This window comes from Mesoplodon densirostris, chromosome 10 (genome assembly GCF_025265405.1).
Source record: "Mesoplodon densirostris isolate mMesDen1 chromosome 10, mMesDen1 primary haplotype, whole genome shotgun sequence".
In the NCBI taxonomy this organism is placed as follows: Eukaryota; Metazoa; Chordata; class Mammalia; order Artiodactyla; family Ziphiidae; genus Mesoplodon; species Mesoplodon densirostris.
In genome coordinates, this window is record NC_082670.1 from 25,300,355 (window position 1) to 25,320,001 (window position 19,647).

At 52.6% G+C, this 19,647-nt stretch overlaps 1 protein-coding gene across 4 annotated transcripts in view; it reads left to right on the forward strand.

The window, feature by feature from the left end:
- The first annotated feature begins 6,358 nt into the window (after positions 1-6,358).
- TRAM2 (translocation associated membrane protein 2) overlaps positions 6,359-19,647 on the forward strand; it is a 76,797-nt gene continuing 63,508 nt past the window's right edge. For all 4 annotated transcript variants that reach the window (XM_060111315.1, XM_060111320.1, XM_060111318.1 and 1 more), the window contains exon 1: positions 6,359-6,564. In XM_060111315.1, coding sequence (XP_059967298.1) covers positions 6,445-6,564 — 120 coding nt within the window. In that variant the 5' untranslated portion in view covers positions 6,359-6,444. The remainder of the gene's footprint in view (positions 6,565-19,647) is intronic.

Here is a 19,647-nt window from a genome sequence, read left to right on the forward strand (position 1 = left end):
TTGGGTGGGCAGAGGGGACCCTGTGCTGATCTCTAGTCTGAGTCCTGTTTCAGCTACCTGCTAATTATGTGGCCCTTGGTCTTTCATGTGTCTCAGAACAGCTATAAGAAGGGGTTGGTAATCACTGTCTTTCCTCCCTCACAGGGCAACTGCAAAGCACAATATAAACATGAAAGGTTATTATCTCCTCAACATCCAGACCTAACTATAGATTGACCCATCTTACGTTGTTGCCCCAGCCTCAGAGGAGTTTCCCTTCTTCCTTCTGTTGCTGGAGTGACCCTCATGCCTCCTCCTTGGTATCATCCACGATCTCCCATATTTCTAGTATTTTAAGGATTTCCATCTCTCTCTCCTGAGTGTTTTTTCTCTGTCTCCAAATATGCTCTGATCTTAAAAAATAAAGATCCTTCCTTGGATCTTCTGTATCTCCTAAGACACCATCCATTTCCCTTTTTCTCACCAAACTTCTTAAAAGAATAGACTATTTTCTCACCTTTTCTCATCTTCTACCCACTGTTAACTATGCCTCCTCCAATGTCCAATTAAGAGTGGGCCCTCAGAACTCTCCTACACTGTTGGTGGGAATGTAAATTGGTACAGCCACTGTGGAGAACAGTATGGAGGTTCCTTAAAAAACTAGAAATAGAGTTACCATATGATCCAGCAATCCCACTCCTGGGCATGTATCTGGAGAAAAACATGGTTTGAAAGGATACATGCACCCCAATGTTCATTGCAGCGCTGTTTACAATAGGCAAGACATGGAAGCAGCCTAAATGTCCATCGACAGATGAATGGATAAAGAAGATGTTGTATATACACACAATGGAATATTACTCAGTCATAAAAAAGGATGAAGTAATGCCACTTGTGGCAACATGAATGGACCTAGAGATTATCACACTGAGTGAAGTAAGTCAGACAGAGAAAGACAAGTATCATATGATATCACTTGTATGTGGGATCTAAAAAAATGATACAAAGGAACTTCTTTACAAAACAGAAATAGACTCACAGACATAGAAAACAAACTTACGGTTACTGAAGGGGAAAGGGGGAGCAGGGATATATTAGGGATGTGGGATTAACAGATACACGCTACTATATATAAAATAGGTAAAAAACAAGGCCCTACTGTATGGGACAGGGAACTATATTCAATGTCATGTAATAACCTATGATGGAAAAGAATCTGAAAAAGTATATATGTATATATATATAACTGAATCACTTTGCTGTATACCTGAAACATTGTAAATCAACTATACTTCAATTAAAAAAAATTTTTTTTAAAGAGTGGGCCGGGCTTCCCTGGTGGCACAGTGGTTGAGAGTCTGCCTGCCGATGCAGGGGACATGGATTCGTGCCCCGGTCCGGGAAGATCCCACATGCCGCGGAGCGGCTGGGCCCGTGAGCCATGGCCGCTGAGCCTGCGCGTCCGGAGCCTGTGCTCTGCAATGGGAGAGACCACAACAGTGAGAGGCCCACATACCGCAAAAAAAAAAAAAAAAAAAAAAAAAAAAAAAGAGTGGGCCCTCAAAGGCCATAATGCCAGCACGTAGGGGCTTCGTCCTCTTATCCTGCCTGGTTTAACCTGCCCTGGTGAAATGCTTGCATTATGGCTTCCTCAACCCGCCCCCCTTTCCTTTTCCTTCTCCCCCCTTCTCGGGGTTGGGGGTCCTTCAGATTCTGCTGACCTCGGGCTTTTCCTCACTCAGCACACCCTCCTGGGAACACTTAGTTAACCTCATGGCTTCCACAGTCCCCTTGCAGATGAAGCACAAATACCTTTAATTCTGACTTTCTCTCCCTTAATCCAGTCCAATGGTTTCCAACTGACCTGTCAAAGCAGCGATTTGAACATCCTGAGACTCCTCAGGCTTAGCTTGTGCAAAGCTGAGGCCAGCTTCTCCTCGTTTATGACTGTTCTTTCTCTGTTGTTCCATATACGTGGGTTTTTTTAAAATTAATTAATTAATTTGTTTTTGGCTGTGTTGGGTCTTCACTGCCGCACGTGAGCTTTTTCTAGTTGTGGAGAGCAGGGGCTACCCTTCGTGTGGTGCATGGGCTTCTCATTGCGGTGGCTTCACTTGTTACGGAGCATGGACTCTAGGCACGAGGGCTTCAGTAGTTGTGGCTTGCGGGCTGTAGAGCGCAGGCTCAGTAGCTGTGGCACACGGGCTTAGTTGCCCCATGGCATGTGGAATCTTCCCAGACCAGGGCTCGAACCCGTGTCCCCTGCATTGGCAGGCAGATTCTTAACCGCTGTGCCACCAGGGAAGTCCCCATATATGTTTTTTAATGGTCCCACCATGATTTATGTCATCGTAGCCTAAAGTTTTGACTCCTCCAACTCCTATACATCATATATTAAAGCAATCACCAAATCCAATTAATTAACCCATGCAATTGTCCCTGAAATAATTCACCTCTCTTTTATTCTTATCGCCACTATTCTTTGAGAAGGGTTTTGTTTTGTTTTGTTCTGTTTTTAACTGGGCTGTTCTAATAGTTTCTCAAGTAGTCTTCCTGATACCACTCTTTTTAAATCAAAACAATCTTTCATATTCCTGATGGTTCTCTCTTTAAAGACAGATTTGGTCCTGCTTTAAAAATTCCCATTGTTTGCAGAATAAAGTCACAATTCTTTTTTTTTTTTTTTTCTCGGTACGCGGGCCTCTCACCGTTGTGGCCTCTCCCGTTGCGGAGCACAGGCTCCGGACGCGCAGGCTCAGCGGCCATGGCTCACGGGCCCAGCCGCTCCGCGGCATGTGGGATCTTCCCGGACCGGGGCACGAACCCACGTCCCCTGCATCGGCAGGCGGACTCTCAACCACTGCGCCACCAGGGAAGCCCCACAATTCTTTTAAAAAATTTTTTTCAGCTTTATTGAGGTATAATTGACAAATAAAATTGTAAGGTATTTATGATACACTGAAAGTCACAATTCTTTTTTTTTTTTGTGGTACACGGGCCTCTCACTGTTGTGGCCTCTCCCGTTGCGGAGCACCGGCTCCGGACGCGCAGGCCCAGCGGCCATGACTCACTGGCCCAGCCGCTCCGTGGCATGTGGGATCCTCCCGGACCGGGGCACAAACCCATGTCCCCTGCATTGGCAGGCGGACTCTCAACCACTGCACCACCAGGGAAGCCCCACAATTCTTTATCATGGCATTTGAAACCTGTTACAACCTAGCTCCATCTTAAGCCTCCAGAATTCATCTCCCACCCTGCTCCTGCATTCTCTATCAGTAAGATCCTACCAGATAAATGTCCAGCCCAAATGTCCTCTTCCCAATACCCCAGACAGAATTAAGTTACCTTTTCTTTGCACTCATAGGGTATGTATTTCAAGTTGTTCTTAGAGTCACCATCATCACACTGAATTGTAATGATGTCTCTGTCTCTTCTAAAAGATTGTAAGCTCTAGCATACCTCTTGCTGCATAACCAGTGACAACAAGATTCAGTGACTTAAAAAAGCAGATATTTATTAGCTCACAGCTCCTGTGTGTCAGGAATTTGGGAGTGGCTACCTGGCTGGTCCTGGCTAGGGGGTCTCTCATGAGGTTGCAGTCAAGAGGTCAGCAGGGCTGTGGTCATCTGAAAGCTTGACCGGGGCTGGAGGATCTGCTTCCAAGATGGCTCATGCAGAAGCCTGTCAAGTTAGCACTGGTTGTTGGCTGGAGGTCCTGGTTCCTGTCCATGTGGACCTCTCCCTAAAGCTGCTTGAGTATCCTCACAACATGGCAGCCCACTTTCCCCAGAGCAAGTGATCAAGACAAGAGAGAAAGGAGAAAAACAAAATGCCTTTATGACCTAGTCTTGGAAGTCACACACAATCACTTATTCTATTTGTTAAAGGTGAGCCACTAAATCCAGCCCACGCTCAAGGGGAAGAGGGGGATTAATTGCTATCTCTTGAAGGTTGGAATATCAAAGAACTTGAGGACATATTTTAAAACCACCAACAGGGGTTGTCCTATCTTTCTGTCTTCAGTAACTAGCACAGCATCTGGCACTTAGTAGGTGCTCAGTAGATGTTTCTAATGGAAAGATGTGTTGAAGGGGGGAGATACTGGAGGCAGTGTAACCATGGGTAATTTGTGTGGGCCCCGTGAAGAGTGGTGGGGGTGAGAGTTGGTGGGAGAGATTCTGAGGTAAGAATTCATGGGACTCCATGATCGATTGCATGAGAGGGGTTGGGAAGAGATCCATTTGGGGTTGAAGGTCTTGAAACTAGGACTTAAGAGATGGTTGTGATGGCTGAAGTAGGCATCTAGGACTTCCTCCTTGGGGTTTCAAGGTAATGAAATATTAAATCATACAGCTAAGAACCCCGTGTCTAGTTCAATTATATTTGGAAGGGTCTGGAGCTGACGGTCATCAGTATGAGCCCTAAGTCATCCTCTTTATTTCATGTTTCTCATTTATAAATGTGGAGGTTCTAGTACCTAACTATGTCCCAGGACTTTCTAACTAAACTCTTAATGTTAGGGGATAGCAACATCCCACCTTTGCAAGAAATTCCCACCACCATATCCTCTACAAATGGTCATGTGGAAACACAAGGGAGCTATTAGGTTGAAACATCTGAAATGCTGGTATTCTGGTTTTGACCTATAAAGAAATCAGTTTCATAGGGTTCAACCTAATAGATATGGCTGCAGTTTGAAGATCTGAACACCTTTTCACAGATGGAAAATTGAGATGTTCCAGAGTTCTGGATCTTTCTATTCCTCACGAGATTAAGGTCCAACTTTAAGAAAGGTCAGTCTTGAAGTTAAATTAGCTTTAGTCCGATATAGGCATTACTTTCTCATTTCCTTATGTCAGATAAAGGAATTAAAGACCAAAGACTAAATACTGGAGTCAAGAAACTTAAGATGGAAAATTTATCTCGGAACTCCAGATAAGTCCAGACTCAATCACATTTCATACACTGTGCCATTTCTAAGAAATTGTATTTACTTAGAAGTGAAATAGCTATGGACCTAATAAAAAAGGGACTAGGAATTAAATAGTTCTTTTCTCATTTTGTACCTCTGGAAAGTGATTAGTTGACTCCTTCATTACTGGTAGGAATAAATCCAATATTTGCCAATTTAATTTATGAAAAATACCTTTTGTCCTCCATGAGTACTTTTATTTTTTTTAATTAATTTATTTTAGGCTGCATTGGATCTTCGTCGCTGTGCACGGGGTTTCTCCAGTTGCGGAGAATGGGGGCCACTCTTCGTTCGGGCACTCGGGCCCCTCATTGCAGTGCCTTCTCTTGTTGCGGAGCACAGGCTCCAGGCTCCTGGGCTTCAGTAGTTGTGGCTCGGGAGCTGCAAAGTGCAGGCTCAGCAGCCGTGGCGCACGGGCCCAGGGCCCAGCTGTTCCGCGGGATCTTCCGGGACCAGGGCTCGAACCTGCGTCCCCTGAATTGGCAGGCGGATTCTCAACCACTGCACCACCAGGGAAGCCCTCCATGAGTACTTTTAAAACTTAATATTAAACAAACTTTCAATGAGAAAGTTCTTTTCTTCTTCAGTGTTAATAAACACTTTTTCAGATCAATTAACATCGAAGGTAGACTTTGGGTAAAACGTATAAAACTAATTTATAGTAGCACAAGGTTCTCAAAAGTTAAGAGAGCACAACTGCACCGATCCATCCATTCCCGCCCATTGGAAAGCAAGCTCCCCGAGGGCAGGGTCTTTGCTGCATATTCCTAGCAATCTGAACCATGCCTAACCCTCTCTAGCTCTCAATGAATACTTGGTTAACCGTCCATTCATTATCATCCGTGCGTGCCGGCCGGCACCGAACCTGCGCTGCTCTCAGCCCCCCAGGGCCACAGCCTGCACCTCCGGAAGCATCGAGCTGAGCTGCCCACCCCGCGGCCAGCCCGCGGCCTCCGCGGCCCTTCCCTTCCCGCAGAGGAAGGAGCGGCCGCCGAGGAGTGGGAAACCCGGGCCCACTTCCTGTCCGGGTAGGGCCGTGCGTCCTTACGCCCCTCTGCCGGCTCCCGGCCGGGAGAACGCGGTGGGGCGCGAACGCCGGGCAAGGGGAACCCAGCCTGGCGCACCGCCCTCCGGCCCCGCCCAGGCCCCGCCCAGGCCCCGCCCAGGCCCCGGCCCCGGCCCCGCCCCCTCGCGTCCCCGGCGGCGAAAGGGTTAAGCGCGCGGGGGGCGGGGCCCGAGCGAGCCAGGCGAGCTGAGTGCGGGCCGCGGGCGGCGAGGGGGCTGCGCCGGGGGCGGTTCCGGACGGCGGGGGCGGGGGCGGGCGGAGGAAGGGGGCGGGCCCCAGAAGTTGTTGGGCGCTGGGCCGGCGGCGGGAGGGCGAGAGGGCGGCAGGGCGGCGGGCCGGCGGGCGGAGTGGGCCTGGGCTCGAGAAGTTTGCGCGGCGGCTGGTGAGCGCCGGGTGCGGGCCCCGCCGGCCGTGCGCGCCCGCTGCCATGGCTTTCCGCCGGAGGACGAAAAGTTACCCGCTCTTCAGCCAGGAGTTCGTCATCCACAACCATGCGGACATCGGCTTCTGCCTGGTGCTCTGCGTCCTCATCGGGCTTATGTTCGAGGTGAGCGACAGCGGGGTGGGGAGCGTCCCTCTCGCGCGCCGCCCGGCGTCCTCCTGCGGGTCTCCGGGGTCCGCGTCTGCGCCCGGGCTCCCGGCCGCCGTGTCGGTCCCCCGCACCCCCGGCTTTGTGCACTGTGTGCCCCTCGGCCTCCTAGTCAGCCCAGACACCGCCGCCAGCTCCGCGCCGTGCTCGCCTGCCCTGCCGCCCTTTGGGGCACTTACCATACCCTGCAGCTCTCCCTGCAGCCCCGAATCCTCAGCCTGGCCTCGAACCAACCGCAGAGCTGCCACCCGGCCCGCCCAGCGCGGGTTCCATTCTGGTGTCCGGGAGCCAAGCCCGGAGACTCCCAGACCCGCAGTCATTGCACAACTCCCCTTCCCAAGCCGTGGCTGCTAGCTCCTCTGGGCTTTTCCAGTGGGAGGGACCCCGGCCCTTTTCCTCCTCCCACTTGATTTTCGGGGTCTTTTGCATCCTCCGCTCTGGGCCAGACTCGGGGTGTTCACGTGTGGCCCTGGCCCCATCCCAGCAGTGCACTTCTGCCGTCCTCCCGCCACCCTCCCCACCCCCCTTTTTCTTTTGCTCTTGCCCCAAAGGCCAGTCTTCATAAACCCTGTTTCACTCTGTGAACTGTTCCTTCAGATCCATCTGTGGTGGACCCAGAGCTTCTCCTGTGACAGGAGCAAGGCGCGGGCCAGGGATACCCTCTGCTTTTAGGGGAAAGGTGATTCTCTCAAAGCTATTCAGGTAGGGGGAGACGACGGGGTCCTGCTCAGGACAGCTGGGGCAGGCCTCATAGAGCAGGGAGTTTTAGTAAGCCCGAATGGGGTCAGAATCCAAGGGGGCCGATGGGAAGGATTCCCTACTCCCGACAGCCAGAAAAATGTGATATTCACAAGTGGGGAGAACTGGCAAACGCTGAGTGTAGGACTTGCTGTGGTCTGTCTTGTCTCAAGGGTCAGATACGTGAGTGACACTTCGTCGGCAGCTTATCTGCATTCTCAGGAATGGGTTAGGAAGCTGTAACTCTCTATAAATTGCCTTGAAGATGGAAGATTCCTGGCGTGGCTAATTTCCTCTTCTGTGTCCGTCTCTGGGTTCCCTATCTCCTCTCTAAGGATGACAAGGGCCCTGCTTGGTCAGTGAAGCTGCCCTCAAGCTGGGGACATTCTTGTGGTGGCCGAGTCAGCGTTGGATGTCTGCATGTGTCCTTGGCTGGGCCTCAGGGTCTGCAGGCCTCCTTTACAACTTCCACCCACCCCGACAGCTCTCCTGATGTATCCGCGGCGAGGGCTTTGTCAAGCCAGGGTGGTCCCCGTGTCACAGTCCCTGCTCTGTCACTAATCTGACGAAATAAAAAACAGATGCAGCCTCAGTTTCCCCATCATTACAGATTAGTAAAACCTGTCTTCCTCACGGGGTTATTGTGAGGTTTAAGTGAGATCACGTGAGCAGCAAAAGCCATAACAGGTTCTACCAATGTGAAAGCAGGTCGTTTGCTCCTGAAACCCTGTTATTGTTGATCGTAATAGCTTAGCGGGATAGGAGAAAATTGTTTGGTCCAGCCAGTGCTCTCAGTGTCTCCTTGCTGTCCTTCATTCTAAGAGGTCTCCCAGTGCCTTGTCACCAGACTTGAAGGGTGTGGTTGGAAAGACACACGTGACAGCTGTAGCCCTCACAGCCAGCGACGTCTCTTGCATAGCCTGGTGGGTCTCTCTACTGTGTCTCTGGCATTCGTTAAGGATGGTGGCTCTACCTGCTTTTACCTTTGCTCAAAAAGAGCTGCCGAGTATTTGAGCTCGGTACCACCTTCCCTCGCTGCCTCTGGTCTGGTGGAAAGTCCTATTGGTTAAACCTGGCCGTCCATGGGAGGTGGAAAGTGCTAGGAGCCCTTAATCCCAGTACATGACAAGAGGAAGGCCCAGGGTGGGAAAAAAGACCCCGAAAAAACTGCCCTGCCCTCCTCCCCCTCTTGGGATTGGACTGGGGAGTGTGGAAAGGGCCAGGGCTGAAATGCCTGCCTCACGGCTCCCTGTCCCACCACCCTCTTCTGGTAGAACCTTAGCCCCACAGCATCTGTACGTACAGGACAGGTTGTGTCCTCAGGAAGGTGCACTGGAGGTACGTTGTGGGTCGGTGCAGGTTGGTCTGGGAGGAGGAGGGCCGTGCCCAGACCTCCCTTATGAATCACGTGTGTTCTGCTGCACTAGGCACACAGTAGGTCTTCATTGTCTGAACCTACCAACTGACTCTCCACAGAGACAGGTATCTGGGGGTGGGGACTCAGATTTCTGGAACTCTGCTCTGAGCAGGACCTCAGAGAAACACGTGTGGGCATCCTCACCGTTGGGGTAAACCAGCAAGGGACTTACTAGCTATCACTTAGGGTCATCTGGGTTCTTCCCTGGAGGGGTGGGGTGGGGTGTGTGTGTGTGTGTGTGTGTGTGTGTGTGTGTGTGTATGCAGATGGTGGGGGGCAGGCCAGCACTTAACACAACTCGCTTTTTCTTAGGAGTGAGGACGGAAGGAGAGGGAAAGGGGAGGGGAAGGCAGGGAGAGAGGATGGCAGGCTTTTGGGTTTCTAACTTGGGCAGGGCTAGGATGCCTTCATTCAGAAGCTGAATCAGGAAAACTCAATTATAATTCTTCCCACAAAGAGCGAGTCTCCTGGCTACTTCTCCCTCTGGGGTCCCCTGCCCAGCCTCTGCCAATGAGCTGGGGCCCTCTCCCCCCACCCCAGCCAGCCACAGCCTGGCCTTTGCATCTTAACTGGTCTCCACTTCTTCCCTGCCTCGCCCCTTCCCCAACTCACTGGTCAGCTTACCAGCATTCAGAGGGGCTTTCGTTCCCCCGCAGGAACCCCAGGACTTTAGTTCTGTCCCCTAGGAGATGATGACTCCAAGTGCCTTCCCTTGGGATCACTTCCTTTGGGGAACACACATGAAAGGGTTGCCCTCCCACCTCCGTTTGGTTCAGTTTTGAACCCTCCTGGGGTTCCTTCTCCCATTTCCGAGGCCAGGGGCAGGCTCTTCCCCCTGAGCCCAGGTTTTCTTTCCATCCTGCGGGCTGTTTGGAATAGAGCTGTTCTGTGCAGCCACAGCACTTGGCTAAAAAATGTCAGGAATGTGGAGCTTTATTTTCCCCCCTCCTTCCCTTCCAGCTTTCTCTTTCTTGACTCTGCTGGGGAGAGGTGGTGCAAGGGGGATTTCTACTCCACACTTTGGTCCTTCAGGCCTGTCTGAGGTGGAGCCCGGCCGGAGCAGCCTCCAGGGTGTGGGCAGCCAGTGGGGTGTGTGTCAGATTTGAAAGCCGCCTCCCCTCTCCTTTCCCTTTCCAATGTCCTGTTCCTTTGGTGCCACGGTGCCACGTTTCAAACTGAAACAGGCAGGGGGAAGAGAGAGGAAAAGGCGCTCATTAGCGAGAACAGAGAATGAGAACAAGGGGGCACATCCAGCAGAGAGGAAGCCACTTGTACATTACCTACAAAGTGTCATTTCGAGACAGACTTTTTCTGTTTATGGCAAAGCTCATTTGCAGGCGCTGCTGGCTCTGCAGCACGGAAATGGTTCTGAAATTCTGGGCCCGTCCTTTGGAGGTTGGGTTCCTGTTTGGTCTGTGATGACTTTAAGAATTTAGGACCCAGAGAACTTTGGGGGTAGTGGCTGGTTTTTGCTTTTTAATTGTTTTGGAGGCAGATGTGGTGGAGCCACCTTTTCTCCAGGAACTGCCTTCTTCCCGGTTGCTGACACCACAGTCGACTTGTCAGGGTGATGTGTTTGCAGCGTGTACAGTGGGAGCCCGTCATGTCACGACCTGGCAGGACACGGGTTCCGTGGCACCAGTCCACATCCTCCAGGCATACCTGTCGACATCACAACCTGAAGGGAGGCTGCTGGTCCTGCTGGTGCTTAGCATTAGTGCTGTAAGACAGTCCTGCTTACATTCTGTTAGTACAAAGAGCCGTGCATATAGCACAGACGTACATCTGAGGGCAGATGTCGCTTTTACTTTAATTCCTAATCTCTTTAGAAGATGTTCTGCCAGCTGTTACAGTTCCTGACTTACGCATCTTCCTCTCCAGCCTCTGACGTGGCCCATCAGTGGCGTTCTAGAGAAATGAGTCAGGGGAAGCCGAGAAGGGCCACTTAGTCCCTTAGGTGCCCTTGTTCTGTGGTTGGATTTTTACCCGCATTTCAGTGATCTGAACAAAAGAGCAGAGATTTGGAGCTAGTGTTCCTCCTGGTCCAGCCTCAAGTGTAAGTAACCCTGTCCTATGGGATGTAAGGGCACCTCGGTGATCCCTGTTTCTTCCTTTGGCAAAAATGTGACATCCAGAAAGCTGGTGTTTATCAGTGAGTGAGTTTTTAACCCTCACAGCAGGATGAAGGTACAAATGTCCCGCCCTGGCCCTGGCCCTGGCCCACGGGCGCTTAATTGATGGTCTCAGCAACCACGCTGGTGGCCACTGTTATTGCCGTCATTGCTGGGTGTGTGAGAACACCTTCCACCATCAGACTGGCTTGAATTTCAGTTTAGATAAGACCTGTTTTTTCCATGAGACCTTTCCCCCAAGTTCTCCAGTGCCAGCCGTCTGCTCCAAAGCGGGCGATCACTCTGCCCTGGGTGCCTCTTTCCCCTGCTCCACAGAGAACATCTGTTGTCCCTCTGCCATCCATCTTATTGGAAGGTGGGCTGGGGGTGCTGGAGGGTCTCAGAGCTGCCGCTGTCAGCTGCCCCGCCAGCTCCGTCGGTGCCACTTTCCTCTAGCTCCCTCTGTTGTCTGCACCCTCAGCCGCTGCTTCTTGGGGGCACTGTCCGGCCTGGTCACAGCAGAGTGCCTTAGTCCTGCCTGTGAGAGTCGCATGTGTTGCTATGGAGAAAACTTCACTCTGGCAGGCACGAGCTCCTTTCTGATCTGCTTCGTAGTGGGCAGGGGCCCCAGAAATCAGTCTGTGGCAGAGCTGATATATCTCCCGTTCCCACCCTGATAAATGCCTAAGCTGGAGGGTTGATAAGAGCGGATTAGAGTTCCCAAACTACAGAAGTGCCTTCTAATCAGCCACAGTGCTATTAGCAACCTTTGGTGGGAAACTTTACTGATACGGATCTCTTCACCTTTTCATCCAGCGCTGTGTATCTGGTGTCCATTGGTATCTAATGGTTAAAGAAAAGGGGGCAAAAAAAGGGAAAAGAAAACAGTAAAGCTACTACCACGGCTCCTGACACAGCCCTTCTCATTTCACGAGCAGCCCTTTGTCTCATACACAGCCTGTTGCTTTGCCTTGACTTACCTCAATGTCTCAAGTGTCCCCAGTGGAAGGAAACCCAGCCCAACTTAGTCACCACTGGTTAACATTGGGAGTTGACTTTGCGGTTTGAAGAGCTATGCAAGCAGGTCTCCTGGACAGTGTAGGTTCACACAGCTTTCCTGCGTGAAGGAACGGAGCCCGATTGTGAGTGGGGGACTGGGAGGCCCCTGGAGGGAATTTGGGGGCACGCAGGGTTAGGTGAGCCGCTGCTCTGTGGCTCTCTGCCCGAGCCACGTTGCCTCTTGACAGCTCCCCTCATCTGTCTCGAGGGGTTGGCAGCATTTTCCATCTGTGAAATGCTTTACTAGCCTCACCCTGTAATCTGGATGGTTTATGGGGGTTGTCATACCCATCCAGAGCCTGGCTTCTAGAGGAGAGACTTGGCCAAGGACCATCCGCTCCGAGTTAGAGTTGGAGCCAAAACAAGAAGTCAGCCACGTCTGGCTCACATTTAGAGCTCAGCCCCGATGCTTCCACCAACGGGGCGTCTACAGAATGTAGCCACAGGCCGCTTTATTTTTCTCTGTCTGAGTGGAATCTGTTTATTACCTGGAAGTAATGTCTGCGGGTCATTGTTCCACTTGGAGGCTTTTCTGTCTGGAAGAGTCGTTGCCATTTGCAGTGACTCCCTGAAAGATTCCAGAGAGTGACCCAAATGTGTGTATCACACGTGACCGTGGGCGAGTGGGCAGAGGCTTTACCTCCTGTTAAAGTTACTGCCTGCTGTTAGCCTACATCTGCGTGAGAGTTGCTGCTTCTGGCTGCTCTATCTTCATTGCCCGTATCATCAAGTGAATATCATGGCCATAGCTCAAGGGCACATCTTTTCTTCACGTTTTACAAGTCTAAGGGCTAAAGGGAAACCTAGACGTCCTCTACTATGTTTACAGAAGAGGAAAATAAGACCCCAGAGGTTGGGTGATTTGCCCAGGACAGCAGAGTGAATTTCTGGTAAACTTGGGGCTTGAACTCACATCATCTGACTCAGGCCCAGTGCATTTTTACACATCTGCTCACTGGCTTTCCCGACGCTGCCTTTGAATGCCACTGTGTGTGCAGAAGCCTTGAAATTGACAGATTCTTCCTAAACGTGCTGTGTTCATTTACTCGGCAGCTGTTTGTTGACTGGGCGCCTGCCATGTGCCTGTGTGGAGCTCTGAGAACGCAGATGAATAAGGTGGGGTCCCTGTCTTCAAGGAGGTCACGATGTGGTAGCCTAAAGCTGATAGACTGTTTGTGGATAGAAGTGAGGTCTTGAACTTGATGAAAGTGACAGGTGCAACTTACAGATCATTGGGCCTCACCCTCAAGCCATTGCCGTTGGTGGAGGGGGGAGTTTATTGAATAGAGACCCAACACCCTGAGTGGTCAGCAGGCAGAAGATAAGCATGGCAGTGACTCCTGGGCATCTCGTATGTCACAGCCTTGCGGGTGAGTGAACTGACCAAAGGCAGTGAGTGTGTATGTGTGTGCAAGGTGTGATTTCTGGCACTTGGAGGCCTTCACTGATTGGGACCTTGCTTCAGGTTCAGAGAACTCTTCCATAGGGTGTCTTAAGATTTTCAACATCAAACCCCAGAGGGATCTGTGATGTGCCTTTTGGGTTAGTGGGGGGTGAGAGTCACACCTGAGGTGAGAAAGGACATCATCCTCAGAGCCTCAGCTGTCCTGCCTTTGAAGAGGGTTTCTTAATAAAGCTCCTTAAGTTTTAAGGACAGAGTATCATTAGTTTAATCAGTTTTTGCTTTCGTCTTTATCATAAAGGTGCAGATACTCTCTGTTTTCACGGAGAATTTTAAAAAGAGACTTTTTAATGATGAAGACTTCCGTGGCTTTGGGGAGGGAGAAGGATGTGCCTACCTATGGGCAAAGCGTGGGGACGTAATGTATAGCAACATGCCTATCCCTGCTCTGTTAACTTGTGCCCCCTTGCTTCGAGGAAAGCCCGCGACCTCGCTGGTTAGTTAACAAGTGTTTCTGGTCTGTTGTGCGTGCCCGGCGCAGTGCTGGCATCTTCGAAAAGATGGCATTGAGTGTCAGTGAGAACGTGGCTTTGGGGTGAGAGGTGACAGGGGATGTATTATCAGCTCCTTTCCTGAAGGTTAAGGGCCGTCTGGGGGCTCCTGACCTGGAGCAGTGATCCTAGGATAGGCAGGCCTTCGCTCCGTGATTCCCGGAGTCCTGCGGGAAGTCGCGGAGTCCCTTCACGATGCCCTGTTTCCTGTAGAGAAGGAACTCTTCTCCCAGGAACTTCTTTCTCGGGACGTGGGACGGGATGGGGCTTTTCAGACCCAACACTTCTGGAGATTAGAGTGTGTTTGGTTTGCTCTCCGACTTTGTACTGGATCAACTTTTGCCCTCGATGGGCAGGGAATAACTTGTTTGTATGGATTTTGTGACTGTTTGGAAGAGGGGGTGGAGGTGGAAAGGAATGAGGGATCGCTGATTTTTTCTTTTTTGTAATTGCAGTTTGGTCTCTGGTTTGGCGTGATGTGCGGGCACGTGCTCCTCTTCCAGGGTCCCCGCGACAGAGCCCGGGCAGGGAGCTGCGCGGTGGAGGGGTGAGGACTGGGCCCCGGGGCCTCTGCCCCTAAGTAGCTGTGCGGCCCCTTCTCCAGTCTGGGCCCCGCTGCTTCCTGGGGGTGTCAGTTGCCCTGCGGCTCAGTCATGCCTTTCTAAGATGCTGATGCAGAACAGGGCTGGGACATACGGGTAACACTTCAGTTGAAGGAGCACCTTCCCCACAGCCACATGGATTCAGGGTTAAAAAGTTGCCTCCACTACCTCCTGAAGTTGAGGTAGTGGTCTCAACTTCTGCTTTTGGCTTCATTTCTTATTTGAGTTGAAATCTAGCCTGAATTTGGGTTTGATATGTCATCATAGAGCTTAGTAGAACCAGTGGTGAGGGAGGAGAAAACCCATATGTTAGAAAGGAATCACCTGGGATGGGAGAGGGGGTGGGCTCGGTCTGTGACTTTCGAGCCAGAGGCCGTGTGGCCCCTCCCAGGCTGACAGGGGACCCGGGAAGAGCAAGAAGAGGTCACTGTCCTGGGCAGAACGGCCAGCGTGTGCCCTGCCCGCTCAGCGTTCGTCGCGCCGGTGCTCAGGGTGGTCCCGGGCCCTGGCTTGAGCGTGTGTGCATGTTCAGGGACCCGCTCGTTCCCTCCACCCCTCACGCCCCTAGGGGCCGGTTTATTTTGGCTCAGTAGGGTGAGCCTAGAGAGTGAAACACCCCCCAACCCCACACCTACAGCAGCGTTCTTAAGGTGTTGCCCGGCCAGCTGATAACACTCCCACTCCATCTGCAAGGCCTACAGCTCCCCTGCCCACGGGCATGCTTTCTGCCTCGAAATTATGAGAGGGAATTAACACCAGTACAGGGGGGGAGAGTTGTTGTGAGGAGATGCATCAGCACTTAGTGACACCCTCCTGAAGCCTAGTTTCAAGTAGGAATTATCTGTTATGGTTTGAAATGTCACAGTTTTGGACTCACCAAATGTAGGCCTCACCTGTGCCATCCAATAGGCAGCCACAAGCCACACCTGGCTATGTATTTATTTAGATTAATTAATTTTTGGCTGCATTGGGTCTTCGTTGCGGCTAGTGGGGGCTACTCTTCGTTGCGGTGCGCGGGCTTCTCATGGCGGTGGCTTCTCTTGTTGCGGAGCACGGGCTCTAGGCATGCGGGCTTCAGTAGTTGTGGTGCACGGGCTTGGTTGCTCTGCGGCATGTGGGATCTTCCTGGACCAGGGCTCGAACCCGTGTCCCCTGCATTGGCAGGCGGATTCTTAACCACTGTGCCACCAGGGAAGCCCACACCTGGCTATTTAAATGTAAGCTCATCAAGATGAAATGAAACGAAAGATTCAGTTCCTCAGTCACACCGGCCACATTTCAAGTCCCCAGTAGCGCTGAGATGGAACATTTTGATCATCACATAAAGTACTGCTGGACAGCACTGGTCTCCACGTCGCTTCCTGAGAGTTTGTTTTTTGTTTGTGTAGTACTAAGTAATGAGGGGTCCCTGTGGTGTGGTTCTGTTAGGGACTGTTAGAGGCGTGGATTATAGGGCTGAGGTCGTGGGCCTGGAGCCACGTGGCCTGGGTCTGAATTCTGGTTTTCCGTGTCCTAGCAGTGTCATCTTGGTAAGTTATTTAATCTCTCCATGCCCCAGTTTCCTCATCAGTAAAATGGGGATAATACTATGTCTGAGAGTCGTTGGGAGGATTAGAAACATCAACACAAAATACGAAATGTTAGTACAGACCCAGCGCTCAGAAGATGCCTGTTGCAGGGTGAGGGCCCAGCGCTCGTTCCCCACTGTTCCTGTTACACTCGGGAGGTGTTGGAGCGCTGCCTCGACCGTGTGGGGCTCCCTCAGCATTTGGAACGCAGCTGGGAACGGGGTGCATGGAGAGGTCAGCCCCGTGCCCTGTCCTGTGACCTCAACACCGGGCGAGTCACTCAGGCCCTTGCTGACAGCCACCTGCACTCACTTTACGTACAGTTACAGGAAGCTTGGGTATCTGGTCCAAGGTTACAGAAGAAAGAACACGTTAAGATGGGAGCAGTGGCTGGGGCAGGTGGACGGTGGTGACCGACAGCTTGAGACTTTCTCCCGGAGGCAGTGGGGGTCTTTGAAGAGCCTGGGGAGGACAGTGGTGTGAGGCTGTGTCCCCTGTTCTGGAGATACGTGGAGGTGAGGTTGGAGGTGAGTCTGGTCAGGAGGCTGTAGCACTGACCCCCAGGAGAACTCCCCCAAACCCCCAACACAATTTCAGTCTCCACCCCAACTGAGAAGTATGCCCCGGGACCCACACACCCGAACTCCCTGGTGTGCACTCGGTGTGGCAGGCACGCTGTGCGACCCGGCAGTTGTGAGGGTCAGACTAGGGCGGCGGGGGGCAGGGAGGGAGGAGGGCTCCGCCTGGGCCCCGCTGTACCCCGAGGCTGCCCCGGTGCGGGGCTGTCCTTGAACACCGGTGTCTCTCTGTGCCACTGTGTGGTGCTGGCTTCGCGTGACTTTATCACCAGAGTGCCCTTCAGACTTATTCAAACAGTATGTTTTGCATCTAATGTGATTTCTGATTTTTTAAGAAGTCGGGCCTCAGCCAGGTGGAACATCTCCCCCGCCCCCTGCTTTTTTCTTTCGGCTGCATAAGCCGTGAAGAGGCTTATGCTCAAGTACGGTGGCCTGACCCGAGGAAGCTGGGTTTCTTCCAGTGTCAGAAGAGGTGGAGGGCGGGGGAGCTCCTCTGGGGAGGTTTCCTAGGGATGGGCGGGAATGGGGCTGCAGGGGGTTGACCGGGGACAGAGGAGGGAGGCTTGGCCTGTGTGCAGCTTCGTTCACAGAGTTGCTGCCCTCACTGTACATGCTCTGCCAGGCGGTGCTGACGGGGGTCATCGTCATTCTTTGACGTGTGCTGGACAAGGTGAGGGCTGGCTGATCTGCCGCGTGCCTTCCATCTCTGAGCTGGTGCCAGGCCCCTGGGAACAGAAGGAGGAGATTTGCCCCTTGTCTGATTTCTCACCCCCCTGGTGGAACCCTGGGAGTCTTCTTCCCGAGGCCTGTTGGTGATCACCCACGATTTTATTAAATCCCCCTGACCCCCAGTGCCTGTAGTTTACATGGTGTGCGAAGGAGGGAAATGCTTTAAAGCAAGTGCACGTGTCAGAACAGACCCCCGTGGTCACTGCTCCCTTGCCTCGCCCCCGCGTCTGGTCACTAAGTCCCACCGGCGTGACCTTGTGCGTTGCTCTGTGTACCCGCTCGAGCACTGCTCTTCGGCCTTAGCTCAGACCCTGGGCCTCTCTCACCTGAACAGTGAGAGTGAGTCCTACCTTGGTCCTCGGCCTGTTGTCTGGCCTCCCCTCTGGCCTCTCCTCCACGGAGCTTCCGCTGATGTCCTCAGACTCAGAGCTGGGCCTGGGTCTCCCTCCCTTACAGCCCTTTGGTGGTGCCTACCCGAAGGCTGGGCCGCTCGGCATGGCATTCAAGGCTCCCCTGGAGTCTGACCAGCCTTTGTCCTCCACGCTCGGCCCGCCCCTGCCCTGACCCCTCATCACAAACCATCTAGTGGTTCCTGAACACTTTTCTTTCATGCCTCCCGTTTGTTTATGCACCCTTCCCCCATCTTCTCTCTCCCCCTTTCATTGGACTGACTCGAGCTTCTCCCTTGACGCCCACCTCCTGTATCGCACTGGCACCACCTGCCCAGAACGCTCTCCCTGGCCCCTAACGGAGTTCACACCTCCTTGCCACCTGCCTCTGTATTTCTCTCGTTTATTCATTGAGCCCGACTCGCACTGAGCATTTGCTCTCTGCCACGCACTGTTCTTAGGGCCAGGGTCACAGATGACGAGGCAAAGATGCTGCAGTCACAGAGCCCGGAGTCCTCTGGGAGGGGGCGGTGTCGTCGGTGCTCTTGTGTGCACGGGTACAGTGTGAGTCAGAGGAGGGCACAGAAGCCCCCGGAGCGTTGGGGACAGTTCACTGTAAACAGGAGAAGTTTGCGCTGGGCCTGGAGGCCTGAGGGACGCTGGCCGGGCAGATGGGCCGGGGAGAGGGTGTTCCAGGCAGAGCAGGGACCTGTGTAAAGGACAGAGAGGTAAGGGGGTGGAAAGTGGCTCTGTGTTGCCAAAGCTGGGGAGGTGCTTCAGGAGGGAAGTTATGGAAGATGCGTCTGGACGGGCAGGCAGGGCCGCGGAGGCCCAAAGTTTGGATTTGCTCCTCAGCTTAGGTAATAGGGAGCCACTGCAGATTCCTGAGCACGGGCGTGACTCCGTCAGAGTTGTACCAGGAAAGTCACAGGCAGAAGGGACAAGGCTGGCTCCTTGCACTTGCTGTGAACACCCCCCAGAAGGAAGGGTTGCTTCACATTTTCTCAGCGTCCCCCACCCCTCTGTGCCTGATACGTAGCCGGCGTGAAACGATCAAGGCTGGGCCAGTGCACACACAGGGGAGTGTGTCTTGAGCTGCCTTTCTGCTGCTGCTGGTGGTCGTTTGCAGCCTTTCCATCCATGCTTTCTTCTCTGGGTTCTCAGCTGCCCGTGAGCTCACTAGGAATGCTGTCTACTTTAGCATGTGCATACAGACGGAGAGCCTAGAATCCTGGCCTTTTTTTTTTTTTTTTGCGGTACGCGGGCCTCTCACTGCTGTGGCCTCTCCCGTCGCGGAGCACAGGCTCCGGACGTGCAGGCTCGGCGGCCATGGCTCACGGGCCTGGCCGTTCCGCGGCATGTGGGATCTTCCCGGACCGGGGCACGAACCCCTGTCTCCTGCATTGGCAGGCAGACTCTCAACCACTGCGCCACCAGGGAAGCCCTAGAATCCTGGCCTTTTAAAACGTAAAAAAAGAATGTTTTTTAATAGGTGATATTTGGCAATACAGTCACATTGTTCAAAAATCAAAAACATGTGAGAAGAATAGATTGAGAAATGTCCCTCCCCTCCCTCTTCCCATCCAGCTCCCTTCCCCTGCCCCCAGGTAACCACTTTTATTAATTTTTGCATATCCTTCCTAGGTTTTCTGGAAAGCCCCCTTTGCCCTGGGCAGGGTAGTTGCTCCTGCCTCAGCGCTCCGTCCCCTGCACCTCCCCATCTCGGCCCTTACTGCCCCACCTCCGCCGTATGGAACCTCATCACTAGGGCAGGAGAAGGGCTTGCTCACCACGTGTCTCCAGCACCCGGCCCAGCACTTGGCATTCCAGTGGTTTCCATGTCATATTCTTTAGGTAAAGAAGTGGTAAAGTAGAATCACCTATTGATAACCAGTTT